Genomic DNA, 20,007 nt, shown 5'->3' with positions numbered 1-20,007 from the left:
GGACTGCTAAGGGTTAATGCAGCATACGTTATCCCCTTGTCTCGGGACTTCGCTCCTGACCAAGACTGTTGCAAGCCCTAACGCATCTTAAACAGATTTTCTGAATGGAGAAGGCAACTGTATATTCATCGAAGAAATTTGAATGTAATTTCTGTTGAAAAATCAGCTCGATGTCAATATACAGATTGGCTTACAGGAGAAGTTCAATTCTACTTTTCGAGGTTCTTTGGAAGACAGAAGAATTTACCGTGGCCCGACGATGGCTCTGGCTCAGCAAGACGTTAACTTTCAGATCCGGATGATTGTCCATGTCCACCCAGTACTTCTTCCCCACCTCCTTGTCGAAGAAGAACGTGCTGTTGTAATATTGATGCGTGTCGTTCACCATTTTCGTGATGTTATGCTGGCTCAGAGTCTTGTTGGTGAAGTCGGAGAACTTCCCGATCGAGATGTCACCGATATTACCGTCGGAATCCTCCTTCTCGTCCGTGGTGTCGGACATGGTCTCAGCCGTCGACGGCACGCTTTTATTCGGCACGTTGCTGAGCCGCGAATTCACCGGAGTAACCGGCTTGAGACTCGGTGTAACCTACGTAAAAAACCAAAATTAATGGAAGGTAAAAGAATAGAATGTCGAGTCTCGACATGGGACTGCTAAGGGTTAACGAATGTATCGAGCAACATCTCTAAAAGCTTACTGCCTCCACGCCCTTGTTATTCGGCTTAGTGGGGTAGCTGAACGGCCGGACGAAGACGATGGTAGACGCGTCCTGTTTAGCCTTGGAAGTCGTCGGGGCAGACGAGACCGTCGACGACTCGCCGGTGTCCGTCGAATACGAGACGTTCGCTGGCGCGTTCGACGTACTCGCAGTTACTTGCGACTGTTGTTGCTGTTGCTGCTGCTGTAGTTGCTGCTGTTGTTGCTGCTGCGGCTGCTGCTGTTGAAGTTGTTTCTGCTGCTGTTGCTGTGACTCGGATTGGGTCGCAGGCTGCTCCGACTGCTGGTACGGCAGCTCGGACGGCGGCAATGGTTGTTGCAACATCTGCTCCAGGGATGATTGTTGCGCCATCACGGGTGACTTGTCGTCCGCTGCCCGACGCACCCTGTCCAGCACTGGCTCCTGATTGTTCGACACATAGGAGAACTCGATCGGTCCATACTCGGCGGACGAATGACCTTTCGAGTCGTCCAGCTCGTAGTAATGGTACCCATCTGCGAACATTAGAATATTAGAGTAAGACAGACTTCTCGAACGACATGATATTCAAACGAATTCCTACTTTTATTCCTACTTTTCTTTGCTACAAAAGACAAACTCTATGGGAAAACGCTTAAGATTTTCGTGGCGTTGTCATTGCTAAAAGATAAAGAAGTATCGACGACAAGATGGAACACGATCGGCAGAAATAATTTGTTTGGTCGGCCGGGGTTATTTCGATCGCAGACGCAAGACGGCAAGACGGCAAGTGGCGGAGCGCCGCGAATTTCCCTCGCGACGATAATTCAACGCGGGCGCTCGTCGAGCGACGATCCAAGTCAATTTATGGAGCGCGTACTGGACCGTCTGCCGTTGATGAAAGGGGTCGCGCGTTCGTATCGCTGCGCGGGCCTGCGTCAACCGTCCAGTTAGTGGCCCAGATCAGATCAATTTTAGCCATCGATGCCCATGTTTCCCCATTAACCGGTGACGAGCGTACGCTACCGAAACAACGCACTCGCGACACGCGACTCGACTCGGTAACGATTTCACTGAGCTTTAGATCGAGTGATCCTCGCTCAGTCTTCAGATTCAATCTTGCTTTCCTAATACGTATCGAACACGCTCGTACCAAAGCAAAGCGAGGCAATGCCTCCATTCCAACGATCAAGCTCGTTCAATCGTTTCAATCCTCTTCCGACAGTCTCTATTCGAGCCTGTCCAACCCCTAGGAATTTGCTACCTAACCGATTCTTCAGCAACGCTCAGACTTGCCTAACGAACTCGCAAGAATCGTTTAGCATCCCCTAGAAACCGGTTGCCGAGAGATCAAAGTATTCGAATGTAAATAGGATACTCGAAAGTTCCCGACTCGGACCAAACTATGTACATAAAACCTCCGACTTAAAGCTCAAGCGAGTCATTGACGAAGGGAAAAACTTGAATATGCGCACATTCCTCCCGACAAAGTATCCTAATTACACCTACATACTACTCGTAGTTAGAAGTACTCCGAGCCGTTCCGCGCGAAACCTAGCTACGGCGATAAACTAGTTCCACGAAAGTGGTAGCAAAACGGAGGACAACACGTGTGCAATAGAGTAGGACGCGAAGGCGATCTCCTGCACGAGTCTGGCCGCCGCTGCCGCCGCCGCCAGCGGGACCGGATAAAGCAATAATTGGCGATCCGACAGATACTCGAGAATGCACGAAGCTTGACGTCAGTGTAAATTTTCATGGACCGAAAGGCCGAGAGAGCCGGCTCGATTAAACGTCCAGCTATCCCGCCGATCGTTGCCCCTCCCCGCCGACAATTCAGTCGACCCTCGTTCAACGTTCATCCAGCCCGTAACCATCCTTTTCCGCCCGAAACAATATTTTCTCCGCGGGGCCGCGGCGGCCGCCATCGTTCGCCTCGCGAAACGGACGAACGAGAGCCAGCGCGTCCTCCGAGACGACGTTCATTAGAATCAGGACCTTCGGCCGCCTTCCAGCGCGTGGGACTGAGCAAACTGGACCGATCGCGGCTGGAAGTTCGACATTTTCGAGGCATTTTGTTTGTTTTCTTAGTCTATCGTTTAATTGCTAATCCTACGTTCGTGTAACATTTTAGATATGTATAAAAAATCCAAAGTAAAATTAAAACCGAATTCCTTATTCTCTTCCGTAAGTTAGAAATTTTGTCCCGTTTCTAGTAGGCAATTGAATTAATTGCTTTCGGAAACTAAAGGATCGTCGCTGTTTACAGCAGAAACTATCGTTTGTCGTTTAAAAGGTCTTCCGCGCTTTACGAGAGCTTTTCGCAGGGCCGAGACGCGAAATCGACAGCCGGGACGAATCGGTGGAACCGGAAGACGAGATTTCCCGGCGTTTCGCAAACCGGCGTGAAACTCGCCGTGACGCGGGAAGTTTAGCAATCGTTTTGCTACCATTAACGGTCAAATTTGTCGCGACGCGATAACGAATCGCTGTGTCGCAACGACCCCGTTTTTCCTTCATCGTTCTCGATGACTCTGCTGTTCGCGGATCGCTCCGAACCTCCCACCGTATACGCCGTGTACACTGATAAATCGTCGAGTGAGCTGTTTTTTCTGCAAAAAGAAGAGAAGGAAGAAGAAAAGAAAAATCTTCCTGCGAGTGGAATCTATTGCGATAGGTCGTTCAACGCCGGAGCTACTGAATATGAATCGGCAGAAACGCGTCTGCTCGTGACGTATCGTTTCCACTTCTTATCGATGCGCGCATAGTAAATTAATTGTCGAAGTCGACTATCTACGAAACGTGCAACATAATTTCCTTCTGCAGAGTTTTGCAATTCATTTTTGCATAGCGAGGGAACCGTTGACCTCGCGGATTTCAACGGAAACGCGATTAACCGGTCGACTGCTGCGAGAATTTCGTTAATCGCTTAGTCTCCCGTTGCGAAGACGGATAGAAACAATGATTAATTATTAATTGTTAACCTCTTGTCCTACAACAACGAGCGAAACTCGCGGTGAAGGTTTTCAACGTGATTCGACAAATATACATATTACTCAGATCATTCGAATTCAAAGTAAACATTATTCCTCCGTAATCAATTATTATACTTAAGGAAATATAGGCATAACGTATGCTTAGAATTTTTCTCTTTTTCTAAGAAATTATTAATTACGAAGTAGCCGTATCGATCGGAGTTCAGAAAGAGATCACAGGCCAAGGGGTTAATTATTTGCTATTAGAATTCTTGTGTTACACGCTGTTGCGTAATTTGTATCGTTGAACATTTATTCGACACGATAATCTCGGCACTATCATTGTCGGTAGACAGCGATACACTTTAGAGTTCACGATGATCCTATTATTCTTGGAACGAACATTTGAATTATTCGTTTATCGATCGAAGCTCTGTTACGAATAATTCGTACACATGGTAATGGAATAGTGGAACATTTCGATAAAGGCGGATCGACAGAATGCATCGAAAACATGCACTGGAAACCCTCGGCAGACGTAGTTCCGTCTGCAAAAAAGTAATACGTGCAACAGTCACGTGCAGCGCTATGGGAACAATAAATTAATAAAGATACGTACTCCTGACAGACTCGGAAGATCGACCGGTTCGATAAGGAAAGGTTTCACCCGACATGTCGCGGTCGGCTGGTTACATACGGCTCGAAAAAAGTAATGCCGACGCGCAATTACAGTTTATTATCCTATTCGTGTAATTAGACGCGGAGGAGAGCGCTGCTCGCCGTCAGTAGACACGCGATTCGACGCTCCGATATCGGTCCCAGCGATCTTTGTTCGGACAAATGAAACTGAACGTCGGGAAACGCGATGGTTCTTTCATTAGGCGATTCTTTTGTTTGGAATATTTCTGATCGAACGCGACACCTGTGACACCTTTAACCCTTTGCGCTCCAGAAGCTTTTCATTAGAAACACTCAACATTTTCTAATGAAATACCAACGACATTATTTCAAACTGACTTAACTTATTTTAATATTCCACGTGTCGATACATTGTACAAAGTTTAGTATTAAATATCAAACTCTATAATTTTGCTGTGTCAAATTAATCGGCGACTGCGAGCGCAAAGAGATAATTTCATGGATATTCGCATATTCAGCTAATTTGAAACTAATTTCGAAACATTCTGTGCTTAATCTCTATTTTCTAATCAATACTCTTCGTTTCCTAAATCGAGTCTGTACCTCATCCTTCGCATTGAACTTCATTTTCCTGAATTACAGTATCGTTTATAAGTTCTTAACATTCATGCATGTGTCTCGATTACAGATCTCTTTGGTGCAGCCAGTTCTGAGTATCGTCGAGCCACAACCGATGCATTCCTGTTTCATTCTGCAATATAGAACGGCGATTCGTCGATCATCGGTCATTCGATGAACGGATACATGTATTATCTCGCGGCGAGTGAGTTCCGAGTAGACTCCGCGACGAAAAGGAATATTCTCGAGACGCAGACACCGACATTATCTCCGCTTAAAAATACCTTCGAGCGATTGTTCCGCGGCTTGCGATCGCAAACAGAAGGTGCACTTTTTATTGTATGCAGATAACGCATTCCAGACGCCGAGCGATCCACGTCGAAAAGTCCTTGGCAGTGGATAGACGTTTCGCTCGGGGAATCCAGCAGCGATAGGTTCAAAGCGCATCGCGATGTTGCTCGAACGTTGTTCGTCGCGCTTCCTTTTCAATTTCGAGTGCGACGAATCCGTCGGAACACTTGCGATGCAACGGAACAAGACAAGTCACGTTTTTTCTCACGTGTACCGAACGTGATACAAATTTCAGAATGACCAATCTGGCGAGCAAAACGCTTTCATGATAAGTGGATCGATTTGAAATACTTTAACAAATCGATATACTTGTTCTTCGATCTCGCGTGTTCATTCGAGAAGCGATTCTTGTATTTCATCGAATCGTGTTCGTACGAGCCAGACGATATGGAAATGCATCGTCTATCGTCTCGTTTTTAAGTTGCATTGTGTTCGAGGAAAGTAAGTCCGAACGAGCGACGCCCATTACTCGAGAAAAGGAGAAACCAAGCAGACGGTGCAGTTCGACGTGCAACGGGTATGCTAATGCTGGCAACGCGATAATACGCGTGGCGCATAGGGATATATAGCTCCTCCGTGAATGAATAGACTCCGAGAGCTCGATGAATGATTAACACTGTCAGTGCCGCGTCTCTCGGAAATATTTAGCAACGCGAGTAACCGGATAATACAGCAATCGTTAGGAATTATTTGTAATACCTATCTCTGGTAGAACGGAATAAACAACATCATTCCAATCTGATATTTCAATTGAATCGATCTAGAAAACTAGAAAAATTTGGAAAATCCTAGTAACGGACACGTTAGTATTAACCCTTTGCCACTTGATTTCCTACAGTGAAGCTATAAAGTTTGATATTTAATATTATATTTCATAGAACCCATCAATCTGAGAAATATTGAGGTAAAATCGCTTTGCCATCGATTCGCGTGAATTTCTCGTCGAGTTGGTTTTACAAAATATTGTGTTCATCTCATCAGAGAATGTTGAAATATTTCTAGCGAGAAACTTCGGAGCGCAAAGGGTTAATCTCGCCGTAACGTAGACTCGAAGACTGACACAGGTGGTAGCTCGTTCCCGACAATCAACGCTGTTACAGCGTTGAACGGCTAAAACGAAGGAAACGAATGGGAGACGAGGGAGGAAAAGAACAGAGGAGAATACGAGGCACGAGAGGAACGCGATCCCGAGTTTTCCAGCGTATGCAAATCGCGTGCTCGCGGATGCGAATCGTTTTTTCCGGCGACGGCCTCCGGTTGGTCCGCGATGCAGCCGGGAGAGACGCGTTCAGGAACGAGTTCTCCCCGGCCGGGCGATGGGAGAGAGAGCTATTTTTACGGGGTGTCGCGTATGATACGGGACAATCGTGAGTCACGTTTTAAAAACTGGTTTTCTCATCGCGGACCGGCGGGTCGCGGTGTTTCTGGCCGGTTCCCCGCCGCACAGTGGTCTCGAGCGTATAATTAGGAGGGAAAAGGTTCGAAATTGAAGGTGACAGAACAGAAGCATCGACGAACGCTAATGTTCGCTTCGAACAGCGTTCGCTTTGTTAGGAAGGAGTATCGCTATAGAAAACGCTCGAAATTCTGCTCGCAGTGAACGCGTTAACTCTTTGCGGTCCGAAGTGCCCTTGGTTTCTCGCTTTGAGGTTCACGTCGACGTTGGTTCATTCAATTACAGCTTAATATGACGCTCTATTTATTTATTCAAGAATACTTGGGAGTCATTGAAATGTTACCTTTAAATGGTACAATTGTGATACTACGAATAAATATAGAAAAAATTGTTAAAAGGTAGAGGTTGCAATAAAATAGAATGTCGAGTCAGACTAGGACTGCCAAGGGTTAATCCCACGATCCAGATGTCAGCGCGAATCGTGGGCGGACACGCGAATCCGCGACGAGAGCCGAACCGTTTACGATTCCGCGTGACGAGCGTCCTTGGACAGGCAAGGGGATCGAGGAATGCGGTCTCGGAATTGAAATCGGTCCGCCACCCCTTGCCGTCGGTCCCATTCGACGCGACGGACCTTCGAACGGTTACGAAACCGACGCGCGTTCCTGTGCTCGATTTTTCACGATCGGGATCGACCACCTTGCCCACTCGTACATCCAGTGCGTTGCGAAATCGAACGATTCTTCCACGCGAGCAGAATTACAATGTTCGATAAAACCGGCCGAATTTCCTTCGTTAGACACTGTTTAGATCTGAAAATTCATCGAAAGGTACTTAACGGTTCACTTTATCATCGTTACTCGAGCAAACGTTAGAGGATCGACTAGAGAGATCGTTTTTCCGTTGGCCTGCAGGATGAAAGAACGCTTGTAAATCGTTGGCTCGAATCGACGGAAAGATCGAACGAGCGTATCATCGGCGGAAGATCGTTCACACGGCAGGAAAAAAGCCGACAGGTGTATCGTAAACCGGCGTGACACGACGGCAAGAGTACAATTACGTTGTCAATAGAGATAAGAGCGGTCGGACGTTACGTAAAAACTTAACATCCGGAAGTGGAGCGACGCGGCGTCCCACGTAATAGGAACTGCCTTCCTTCGCGAGTTTCCTTCGCTTTAACGACTTCCTTTCACGGTTTTCGATGCTAACCCCTTGCCCTGTGCATTGTATTGTTAGAGAGTTAAGCAAAGAAACGAAGCTTTGTTAGAAGAAATTAATGCGCAGAGCTTAACGCAATATAAATCGCACTTTTGATTTCGAATGGTACTCGAATCTCTCGAAGAATCCATTCTTGTTCGAGGGACGGTAACGATTAGTAAGCTCCTGTACAAGTCACGTGGTGCAGGAAAAAGAAACGACTTCCGCGAAACGATCGGATATCGTAATTAAAGCGCATCCAACGTTCCTGGAATCGGTCGAAAGAGATTCGCGCTGCGAACGCGTATAAATCCGGCTGCGTTCGCGTCTTTCGCTCGTCTCGATTTACAACGGCCGCGGCCCGTCTTTTTCAAACGCAAGGACGCGCGTTTCGATCGGCCGATTCCGAAGTACCGTTCAAGGTGAATTTCGAGCTCCGAGAGGTTCTTTAAACTCGTAAAATTCCCTACCGTCGAACGTTCCCCGCGCGGTTTACGAGAATTCCTTCACGAACGCTCTAAACTGCGACTGTGGTTTAGCCGTTGACGCGTTCTATTCGTTCGGCTTGCTTTTTCACCGTTCAATTTGAATTTCTCACGCGAACGCGAAGCAAAGTGAAGTACCAGAGACACGATGGAAACAATCGAATCTCTTTTCATTAGAAATTTTATTAGAGAAAAATGGATCCCAGCGGCAAAAACATGTAAAATGCTAGATCTAAACGGAAACGTTTGCGATGGAAAGATTGATTTGATATTAAATCGTTAAGTAGCAAAGTCCGAGTGTTCAGAATCCACGATGTATCCCCGATTCCGCGAAGAAAGGATTTTTTCAACGACACACGAATTCCACACGGTTCGGATTCTGCGATCTTAGCTGCTGCTGGCGCCCCAGGTAGAACTGACCGAACGTTCTCTCTTAAAACAGGTTACACAGAGTGGCCGGCTTTGTATTAGCAGTGCCGGTCGCTCCGCCAGGTAATGGCGGATTTCCACTAACCGAAGGATACTCGTTCGATCCGACGAATTCGTTAAACGAAACGAATCTTTCGTGTTCGCGACACAAATCGTAGAGTATTTTTCCTTTATTCGGACGGTTCTAACTTCTCCGGTAATTTAAAACGTTCGTGGCAGCTGTGTGTACTATTCGCGATGAAGCGGTTAACACTAACCGCGCAGGCACTTTGCATATATACCGATGCTTACCGTAACCGATCCGATAACTGGTTACAAAATAAACGCGTTCGATGGGAAAATTATCTTAGCGGAAATAGAACGAAAAGAAAAGGGAAAAATTGGGGAACCGATTAATTGGGCAATATAGGAATTTACATAAAGTTAAACGACCAGGAGAAAAGGCAGAATGTTTAATGAAACCGTAAAACCGGTCATTTGACCGGTTCACGGTACGGTTAGCGTTAACTCGCCAGATAACTATATCAGATTCGTTAAGAATATCGAGCCATAGAAGGAACACGCACGGCTCCCTTTTCCCTCGCTGCCGCGAGTTCGCCATGTTTTTCCTGGTCCCTCGCTTCGGACGTTTTCCCGCGGGTAGATTAAACGCGGCACAACGCGCTCATTGTTCTCCGGGGAACGTGGAAACGTGTATCGAGGAGAATGCAACGATCCACCGAAGGTTTCCGCTTGTTACGTTTGTTTCTTCCGTGATAAGTGTGTGCGTGCGTGCGTGCGTGCGTGCGTGCGTTTTTTTTCCTTTTTTAAAAGCCTCTGCTCGGTATGGAAAACTCTGCTTTGCATTCGGCTCCTTGTTCTCATCTAAAACCTGTTAATTACGGAAACGTTTAGAGGGAAGTCGAGAAGAATATTCAACTTCACTCGAAGGATAGAAACGAAATTAACGTTTGGTAAACTGTTTCGCTTCAATCCGTACGTCCAGTTTCAAAACCAGGTCAAGAATCCCACTCAAAGGAGTGGTTGTTACTCTACAATTATTCGATTTTTCACACATCCAAATTTTGCACGAAGAAGCAAAATAAAGGATCTAAGAAATGTTATAGCATTCTTCATTTTCATTAGGGGTACTATAAAAATTAGTTGCCGATAGATTACAGAACCATCTGGAGTGCTAAGGGTTAATATAATACAACACCGCGATAATCGATACCTTAAAACAATCCGAAACGATTTTAGAAGTAAATAGTCGCGCTCGAATTTATTCCGATTCTATGCAGTGCATTTATACTGGTAAAATGCTCGAACGTATGGGATTTATTTTATGGAGTAGCGTATTTTGCTTGGCGAGCCCGTAACAGTTTCCACGTGTCGGCGCGTGAATCACGGTGGAAAAGGTCGTGGCCCATTGTGGTCCCGGTTCGCGTGTGTGAACGTAACGGTTCAATGACACGTGGGAAAACGTTCAGAACGGAGCACGGCCGAGCGGGCGAGCAAGCGAGCGAGCGAGCGTGTAGCCGTTTTATCGGATTTTTCTTCCGGTGTCGTGTTTGTCGTCCCCCGCGAGCCACAGGAACGTCTAGCGACGGTCTGTGAACGTACCTTCAAGCCCGTCGCCCACTTAACAATGCAACTAGGGATGCGACTGACAGCGTTCATTTATATTTATGTTTCGGCCTGGTACTTCGAGAGCTGTGTACTGTATGGCTGCGTTTCTGACTGACTCTAGATAGAAATATATCTGTATCGATTATAGCTAACGTTTATGCATCGAAAACCTTCCTTAGCAATAGGGACTTAGAAAATATGATTATGTTTGTAGTTGAAATGGAGTACTATTTCTATTATTAGTACTCGGTATTTTAGTCGATTATTAACGCTAGGTTCACGGAACGCGTCAAACTGACGCAAATTGGATTTTAGAAACGTTAGGTTCTGGTCAAATCTGATTCCATCTTATGAATCTTCGAATGTTGCTAAAAATCTCAAGATATCAGTTAACTCTCGATACCAAAGGAAAAAGTTGAACAAACGTCCGGTTGAAGCAACGCTCATTCGATCTGCTGCCAGCAAGAGACACACAGCTTCAAATAACAAGTCGTTTTCGGCTGAGAAAATATTAAAAGAGGAGCGGCGCGATAGAGGAACTTTCTAACGAAACTGACGATTATCAGGCGGGTCACGTGTGCGATAGGCTATGACTTTGAGGATTTCCCGGAGCGCAGACGGGTAGGTTCGATCGCGCGCGTGCTCGATCGGCATCGTAACACCGGGCACGTGTAGCCGCGGCTCGTCTCGCGCCGCATAAAAGGTCCGTCGAGCGCGACGATTCGTTCGCGTTGTCGAACATAATTGCCGGCGCTCCTGCCGAGTGTCGTTTAAAACGCGTCGCCCGTGACGTCCGCACGTCCGTCGACGTACTCGTCACTCCGCGACGGTACAGGCATAAGGGAGCGATTTACGACTACGGAAATAGCGCTGGAACGTTTCGACAAGCATGTGGTCTGCTGCTTCTTAGACCTGTACAGGGAGATTCAAACAGCGGGGGCATTCACGTTTGTTTCTCAAATGCCTATTCCACGATCGAGCGAGACAAGTGTGTCGAAAAGTTTGACGTCACCAGCTGGCACTACAGTCGATTTACTTGAATCGCTTGCGTTCGAAGCAGTTTTCCCAAATTAACCGTTAGCACTCCAGATGGTTTTGTAATCTATCAGCAACTGCAACTAATTTTTAGAGTATTCCATATTTCTTCGATCTTTTATTTTCCTTAGCACAAAATTCGGATGTGTGGAAAATCGAAGAATTTTAGGGTAGTTTATTTAAGACTCATTAAAATATTTAATATCATAATTGATATTGGAGCCTACAGAGTTCAAAGGATTATCATTGGAACGAATTAAGGAAGCTAATAATTTCAAAGTAAACTCTGTCTGGCGAAGTACTTGATAACAGAAGTTTTCATCTTCGAAGGAATGTATAAATAATTACGATTGCTCGATGAAAACACGGTTGTATCTACACACTGATCCAGCAAATGAAAGGTCACTGAATTGCAATAGAAAAACTCGGACAACATTCTTCCTGCACTCATTTCGAAGCGCGAAGTTTCTGCTTCCGCTTCCCGCAACCCATTTCCGCCTGGAATATTTCACGCAATGAACGAGAAAGTACATACGCTTGTTCGTTTGCAAAATTGTATTTCGGTAAAGTATTAACCAAGACGACGCGTCCGCGATAGCGAGGCTTCCACTCGCAAAGGGGTCAATTTCGGGTTGGTTCTGGCACGCGGGAGGTCACGACCTCGGGAATCCGCGGGATCAAGAACGATTTCACCGAGGCGAGGGTCAGAGGCGGTGCAACGTGTTTACTTTCTTGAGGGAAAGCGTTTCGTCGGTGCTGCACCGCTCCGCGGAGAGCTCGCCTCTCGGATTCTAGGTCCGACGTCACGGTTCTCGATGCCGGGCTAAAAAGTGAACTGAACGGTCGACTTTCCTATGCAAATTCCCGGTGTTTCGGCCCACTGATAAGTCCACGATGAATCGAGAAAACGAACGGAACGGACGTTTACGCGTGTTCTTACGTGCGGAGCGGGGGAAAATCGTTTGCTTCTGGCCGTTAGTGGACAACGAGATAATTGGGCTCGATTTTATCGATGTGTTTTATTGGTAGGTTCAGGATTAGGCTTAGCATGGACCGCGATACTCGGTGAGTAACAGGTTTTGTCGTTGGTTTCTGTTACTAAGTTTAAGGCAGCGAGGCGATCTTCATTATGTAATGCATTTTATCGTTGGAGTTATCGTTAGATTTAAGATTAGGCTTACTCGGTAATAGCCTTGATTAAGTTTTATTGTTAGGCTCGGTACTTGGTTGCGATATCTATTGAATAATGGATTTTATCGTTGCGTTTAGTTGTAGCACGAATGAGTTCGGTTGCAAGTAAATCGAACGACCGAATTACATATACCTGAAAGCAATGTAAATGTCGGAACTTCGAAAATGGCTTGATAATAAAAGAGCGTACAGTTCGCGCGCCATTTATTTCGTGCCTGGCACGAATAAGATGATGAGCCAAGGAATTTTCCGCGGTATCGAGAGGCCGCGGTGTGCAAGTGAGCCATCGGACGCTTAAAAACACATTAAGCAATGCAAGGTCGATGAAAAAACGGGAAATATCACTTTTTAATATTTGTTATTATACAGGCATGCGTTGCGAGCTCGATTTCTCGTGCCACGTGAACGGAATAAATAAAGAGCAAAATTATATTCCGCGGAACGCCGAAGGAAATAACAGAAATTCGCGATTAAGATATTTTTGAACAAGTGTACGATCTTATTCTGTTCTCTCGAAATATGGAAATATATTCTTCCTTGGGCAATCATTTTATGTGCATCGAAAGTGCAATTTTATTGTCATTCTTTATACCATTGGCAAAAACACGTTGAAAATCCAATATGGTTTTAAGAAGAGATTCTTGGCTGGCGCGATAAAACACGAATTCTTTTTAAACGCAACACCGACCTCTGGTTTCGTACTTTCTCTGGGAACCGCGATCATCACCGGCGTTAACGATTCACTAAAGGAAAAAGGGGTAGGAGCCGAGCTCGTTAGAGAGCGCATAAACGAATTCGTAGAAACCGGTGAAAAAAACGACACGAATCGCGGTCGGAACGCGTCGATACGCCGCAAGGATTTTCAGGCCAGCGAGCAGCTTAACGATAGGACCACGGACACGTCCATCGTGTCAATTGGCGACGGAAAGATCGACGCATTCTCCTGGACCTTCGGATGAATAGACGCGAATAATTGCTACGGCGAAGACTTGCTGCGAAATAGAAACTCTCGAACAACGATAATGACAGGAATAATGGCATCGAAGTTGCAAATTGAAGAAACAAGAGACTATCGGTATTTATAATTGTAGACTCTTACGTGGGACGACGGAAACATTCGATTAAGTAACACGTTCCACAGTTTTACTTTTGAAAGATTAGAGTAAGAAATGGCCAACGAATAATCTGATTGTTCGAATAACAACAGATGGGATATACCAATCGAAGGAAAAGGGAAGACTACGAGGAGCCGCAGGAGAGAGGACGAAGAAAGGGCCAAAGACCCCGTGAATGCAGTTCTCGGGACTCGAGTGTCGTGGTTTTCGGTGAAAGCGACCATTGTTCCCCGCCAGTACGCTGCACGAAGAAAAACACGGGAACCAGTTCCCTCCAACATGCGTTTTCCCTTAACGATTTATCTCGGACCATATGGAAAACGCTAAAATCGTTCTTCTATATAATACAGCATCGATATTAGAAATATTTCCCTTTGAACCGTGTTCTCTAAATGCTCTAAAAAAGCACAATGAATAATTCATACCGTTAAGCTGTCGCACAGGTAATACACTCAATGCTAATTTCCGATATAAAAGACTAATGCTTGAATTGCTATTTTAATTATGGACGTATCAACCGTTGTTGCGCACAGCCTTCTCACAGTTATAAACGAACGTTGCAATGCCATTTCCAGAATGGTATTAAAATAGGTCTCACGGTGCCAGATAGAAAACGACATTACTCATGGAATAATTAAACGGTCGCGCGCGCACATAAATTCTGAATTGTCTATCGGTGAGCCTGCGTTCGCAAAGGCTGGTCTTTGCATCATCAGATGTAAAAGTCCGCATGACGAAATGCTGCCAGAAAAGTAGCCGGGTCTGAATCACGGCGCGGTTTCCTGACGGAATCGATTGCCGGACCTGACCGGGGCCTATTATTAGTATTACGAGGCATGACGTGGGATTGTTCGTCGCAATTCACCTCGGTATGCGAGCATGAATTATGCAGTCGCCGGGTATCTGGCCCGGTCGTGCATTTCCACTGATAACCGTTAATCGGGGAACCCGTGCAACCTGCGCGCGAAACTCGGCCGAGATAAGTGAACGCGCGGCAACCGAATTCGTTCCAGTTCGCCGGCATTCCTCGCGCGTCTCGCGGCACGTTCGTCGCGACGACAAACGTGCTGCTCGTTGCTCCAGTCGGTTCGCTCCGTTTTTCGCACTTTGTTGTCTTGCGGATTTCATCGCCGAAGCGTACGATGGAATCTTACCTTTCGATAATATAATTAACATTCATCGTATTAACGATAAACGCTTTATCATCGATAAAACTGAGATTTGTCAAAGCTGTGCGAAGACACGAGGGTTAAGCAGAGATTTTTATAAAAAATGATTTTATCTTTGGAGAATCGTGATAAGTTGAGAATGAAAGAACCGGATTCTTTCTTAGACATTCGATATTTTGAACAGAGGTTTCGATGAACTTCGGTGAACGTTCAGAAGCTGCTGAGGATTCCTTCGATCGTTGGAGTAAACGAAGAAGCCTCGAAGATGAAGGAATGTTACGTACCGGTGGTTTAATTGATTTTTACGCAAGGAATCGCGTGCGCTTCGATCGAAAGCCGCGCCTAGCGCGAGGTGATTAAACGCAAAGGGGACGCCGGAGCGTTTCATCGGCATCGTCGTAATGAAAACTGAAAATACAGAAGGAATTCGAGGTGAAACCTCGCCGATTTTCTGCGTGGAATTCCAGCGTTTCCCTCCGCAATCGGGCGCCGATCATTTCTCCATGATTCACCAGTTCGAAATAATGGGGATTCCTCTCGCTAATAAGCGGATTAAGTATCCGGCGGGAAATTAAACAAAGTTTCCGGTTCGATGCCGGCTAATTCATCCGTTGACGCAACTGCGGGCGAAAGTGTTCGCGGGGACCAGTAACCGTTCGCGACGAAGTCGTTGCATATTACCAGAAAATAGATTTCCCTGTAAATGAATGTTCCGAATGATAAATTGATGAATTTATACATTAATATTTTAACAGATTGACTGACAGTTCTAATTGGATAACTTCAAAGTAAAGCGAAATCTATTACTTTAATCGATTACTTTAAATCTTGAATCTTGCACCGTTTCTTACGTTACAACAGAACCTAACGAAAGGTATACGGTGCAGTTATTATTTATGAATCATTTCCCCCTAACAGGTGTACCCATAATCTCCGTTATCTCGGTACGAGTTAGATTGCGATAAGAGAGAGGTTGACGTACGACGCCGCGCGCACAAGGAATGAAAATGTCGCCGAGCCACAAACGAAATTCAACGCGGACCAGTAATCGCTTTAACAGGTACTCAATTAACGCTAATTGGTCCCGAGGGTCGTCGGAATTGTCTGTCGCCGTTGTCCACTTGGCGATCTCCAGGACTCGTTGGTAATTTAATTGTATACGGGCATCACGATTTTCACGTGTTCACGTGGATATCGAGATTGTAAGACGATAAGATCGAAATAAATTTTGCAAGGGTAATGGACTTATTTAAGAACTATCGCAGACTCTTCGTTAACACTTTAACCCGAATTCGGATAACGTAATGTTGTATATAAGTTCAGAAATTAATTCTCTTAGCGACATGTCGAACAAATTGCATTTTCTTGGATATGCAATGAGATGCAAAGATGCAAAAGACAATGTAAAGCAAACTGAATTGAAAATAAAAATAAACTCGGGGATTTTCTGCTGGCAAAGAATATGATCAAATAAGATTCGTCATTGTTACGAAAGAATAAGTAATATTGCACAGAACGCTGAAAATTCTCATGGCAGTGAATGTGTTAAGGACTACCGCTTTCTAGCATTTCGCTCTTATTGAAATTTTACACTCGCTGCCGTCCTCGATATATCCGTTTCTTGCTCGGGATCGATTCTTCGGTGTCGATAGTAGGCCGAGAGAAAGAGCCGCGCCATCGACCAAAAAGAATGGTAATACCGGGATCGCCGATTTTCCGGTAAACGAGAACAATTGGTCACGGTGGTTGCCGTGAAAGCGGCGTTGTCGATAAACAGATCGAAACGACTCCGGAGATCTATTCCGAGAGGCAAGAAATCAATCGAAATCTCGCTCAATTGCGAAAATCATCTTCTAACACAGAATTAATCTAGCGATGAATTGAAATTGAATTTAAAGCTGAAACAGAAATTAGACTCGCCAGCGTCTTGCGAGGGCCTCGCGCTAACCCTCGGCCGCCGGCCATTTTGTCGGCAGCGGAATTCTCATTTCACGCGGATTTCGAACGATTCTGTATGAAACTTTGCACGTATATGTTTGTCATCGCATAAATAAATTACTGAACAGAGAAATGTACAAAAATATGACGGCATTAGTATAGTGTGATGAGAATAAGGTCTACAAATTCAAAACTTTCCAAGTGCTTAGAAACCATTGCATGAAAAGAAACCTATCGTATTTTGCTTCTGTTTGTAGGGGTACGCACCTATTAAACGCATAAAGCGCTTATTAACTCCTCCATTATTTTGTTGACCAAATGAAAGGGGTTACAAGGTGAGAAGCATAACGATGGCACGTTGTGCTTCGCGACCGACTAATACGAACTTCCTTCTCCCGCTGATACGGTTCCACTGTCGCACACCCGGCCCAATGGAAACGACCCGTCCTATTGAAGCAAGCAGCGTGTATTGCAAGGTACGCAATCCCATTCGGTCAATCGTTCGCTGAAAGGCCTTTTGCTATTAACGAGGTCGATGGGGTGACACGTTGACGCTTGTTCGACGTTTGTCGGCCCACGGCGACGCGACGAGACGCGACGCGACGCGACGCGACGCGACGCACGCCACGACCGGGCTCCAGAATCTCGTTGTCGGAACCTGAACGCAGCCGCGACCGAATCAACACGAGGAAAAAGCGACATTTCGTCGAAAGTGGAACAAGTTTTTCAATCGCTCAAGGACGGATTGACTTTCGTGCGACGAATGCTGGGCCTTTTTGACACTGCGCAACCGTTGTCGCAATTATATAAGTTCTTTCTTCATTTTCAACTTGGGGAACGAGCGATTCAAAGTGTAACGGGTTTTTACTATTGATAGCAATGATGATAAAGAAATAACTTTCTCCCACTTCGATAACAGAAACTCTTTATAATTCTTTCGAATGCAGAACGGACTAAATATGAACCACAGACGGCAAAAGGCGATTGAACTAAACAAAACGACGAGATTTAATGGAGCATCCGCAGGTTGCGATTTAGGCAACACCGTTGTCAGAAACGTGCGTATCAGAGGCTGCAGCTCACGTTCTGCACTGATCGCCGAGCAAGGGAGCTTACGACGAACGTATCGGAATGTGTGTCACGCATATAGAACGCGTAATCTTTATCGAGAACACGAACGTATGCGCGTTCGCAGCCTTGGTTTAACCTTCCATTTACGAGCGCACATTTTTATCGCGTGTTTTCTTTCCGATGATGCTGTCCCGTTCGCGCGTGTGGACGTATCTTGCTCCCAACCGGCCGAAACCATCCCGCAAAACAACTAAAACGCGCGTCTTCGATTCGCAAGCTGTTTTCGAGCTGAATTCGATCTCTTGTTTCTGTAACTAAACAAATCGTAATAACGATTATCCTCTTTAAAATTCTACTTAGAGCTCAGAAGAAGTGTTTTAAAGATAAATGAAATTCAGATTTTCGTTGTGACATATTGAATGGTATTGGAATGTATACATTGGAAGAAACGCTAACATAGAACACTAAAACTGCAGCGAGTTTCAATGATCGTTGTTCGATGAAATTGGCGGCAGGCGCATCGTATCGTCCACGTAGAAATAGATTAATAACCGGAGCGATGAATTCGATCGCAGCTCAAACAAGCTGTTGCCGCGAGTGACTGGCCCGACGAACCGTTGTCTTTAATAGGATATAGCGAGGCAGTTCGTTAAACGCAATGCGCTCGCGTCCCCGGAGAATTAAGTCAATAATCCGTATCGGGGTTAGCAGTAAGAAGCGCTACGCGTATTTCGCTCGATAGGAATTATCTTCTGAATTATTTGGCGCCGGCTTACTTACGCCGGCCAGACAAACGACCCGAGCCAAGCCGAACCGAACCGAACTCCGACGTTGATCGCAGGGGCGGCAACTTTCTTTCAGATTTTAAATCGACAGCAATTCCAGATAGTTATTACATTTGTCAGATGTTTGACAAATCGGTTCTGTTGCAGTTTTGCTTATCGCAAGGGTGATGCAAAACTTTCATCAAAGTTGTATAAGCAATACTGATAAAACATTGTGACTGTAATTGAGAAACGAACGGTTCTCAGTATTTGAAGAAGAAAAAGAACACGTGCACGTTTTCATTTCACTTTCGTAATCAGAATCCTTCGAAAAACGAATACTGCGGCACTCGGTGCTAAAAGAGGAAACGAGCAAAAGAAAAGAGAAACGAAAAGAAGAGATGTCTGCCGAAGATAAAGACCGGGAAGCGTGACCGATCGAACGATCCGCTTCATTAGAATATCTCCACGCAAAAGCGGAAGGGCTCGCGGGCGCAGGCCGATGAGAGCTTCCGGTGAGAGAAGCCCCAGCACGTTCAACGGCAAGTCAAGCATTTCCCCGGTCCCTGGCTCGTCCACCTACGGCCGAGCAGACGTACGCGTGTGCACGACCGATCAATCCCACCTAAGTTGACCATCTTCCAGCTCGGCCGGCCAATCGACGGAGTGCAACGAACTGGAAATTTCGCGACGCTGCTCGTCGATGCTACTTCGATTCCCCCCCGTCGATACGAAATACGAAACTTCCGAACGCGCCGTGGAATTCCATGCATTCGTAGATTTCCACGGTGCGCTCCCACGGCCGCTTCAGCTGACGCACGAGAAACGCTGCCGATTGGGCAACGATGTGCTAACGCAGGAAATGAAATTCAATTTTACCTGCGTTTCCCGGCTTTGGGCGTTCACCTCTTCCATGGAAAAGTGAATCGTACGTCGAACTTTTGGGCTACGGAAAACGACTCGGGTAGTTGTCTTTTATTCTCAACGGGGTTCATTAAGAATTTGGTAATTTAATTTTTTTAAGTTCGAATGTCTTTATTCCGGCATAGTTTTTTGTTTGAATTTGTTAGATTTATGTGCCTAGCGTTTGACGCGTATACTTGTCGTCGGTTGATTTTATTACGTATCCCACTGGAGATTTTATGGGTAAATTCCGCGGTGAACTGGTTAAAAACTTTGGATTTGCATAAAAATGAGCGGCCCGTTCGCGAACGACGGCGACGCGTGACCCTCGAATCCTGATCACCGCAGGTTTAACAAGGGGTGCGGGTATCTGGTCGTGTATCTGCTGTCGTGACGCGGGTAATATCTCTATCGCGGTGGATTACAGTTACCCTTTGCTTATCCGT

The 20,007-nt window shown here is 45.7% G+C and overlaps 1 protein-coding gene across 1 annotated transcript in view; it reads right to left on the bottom strand.

The window, feature by feature from the left end:
* The window catches only part of l(1)G0289 (plexin domain containing lethal (1) G0289), a 35,756-nt gene that overhangs the window by 4,100 nt on the left and 11,649 nt on the right, over positions 1-20,007 (bottom strand). Inside the window, exons 2-3 of the mRNA XM_031971231.2 lie at positions 699-1,213; positions 248-589 (exon numbers count right to left, since the gene is read on the bottom strand). Coding sequence (XP_031827091.1) covers positions 248-589; positions 699-1,213 — 857 coding nt within the window. The remainder of the gene's footprint in view (positions 1-247; positions 590-698; positions 1,214-20,007) is intronic.

This window comes from Nomia melanderi, chromosome 5, assembly GCF_051020985.1.
Source record: "Nomia melanderi isolate GNS246 chromosome 5, iyNomMela1, whole genome shotgun sequence".
Lineage (NCBI taxonomy): Eukaryota > Metazoa > Arthropoda > Insecta > Hymenoptera > Halictidae > Nomia > Nomia melanderi.
Note: the sequence above shows the minus strand (reverse complement) of the source record. Positions and strands in the feature narration are given on the sequence as shown.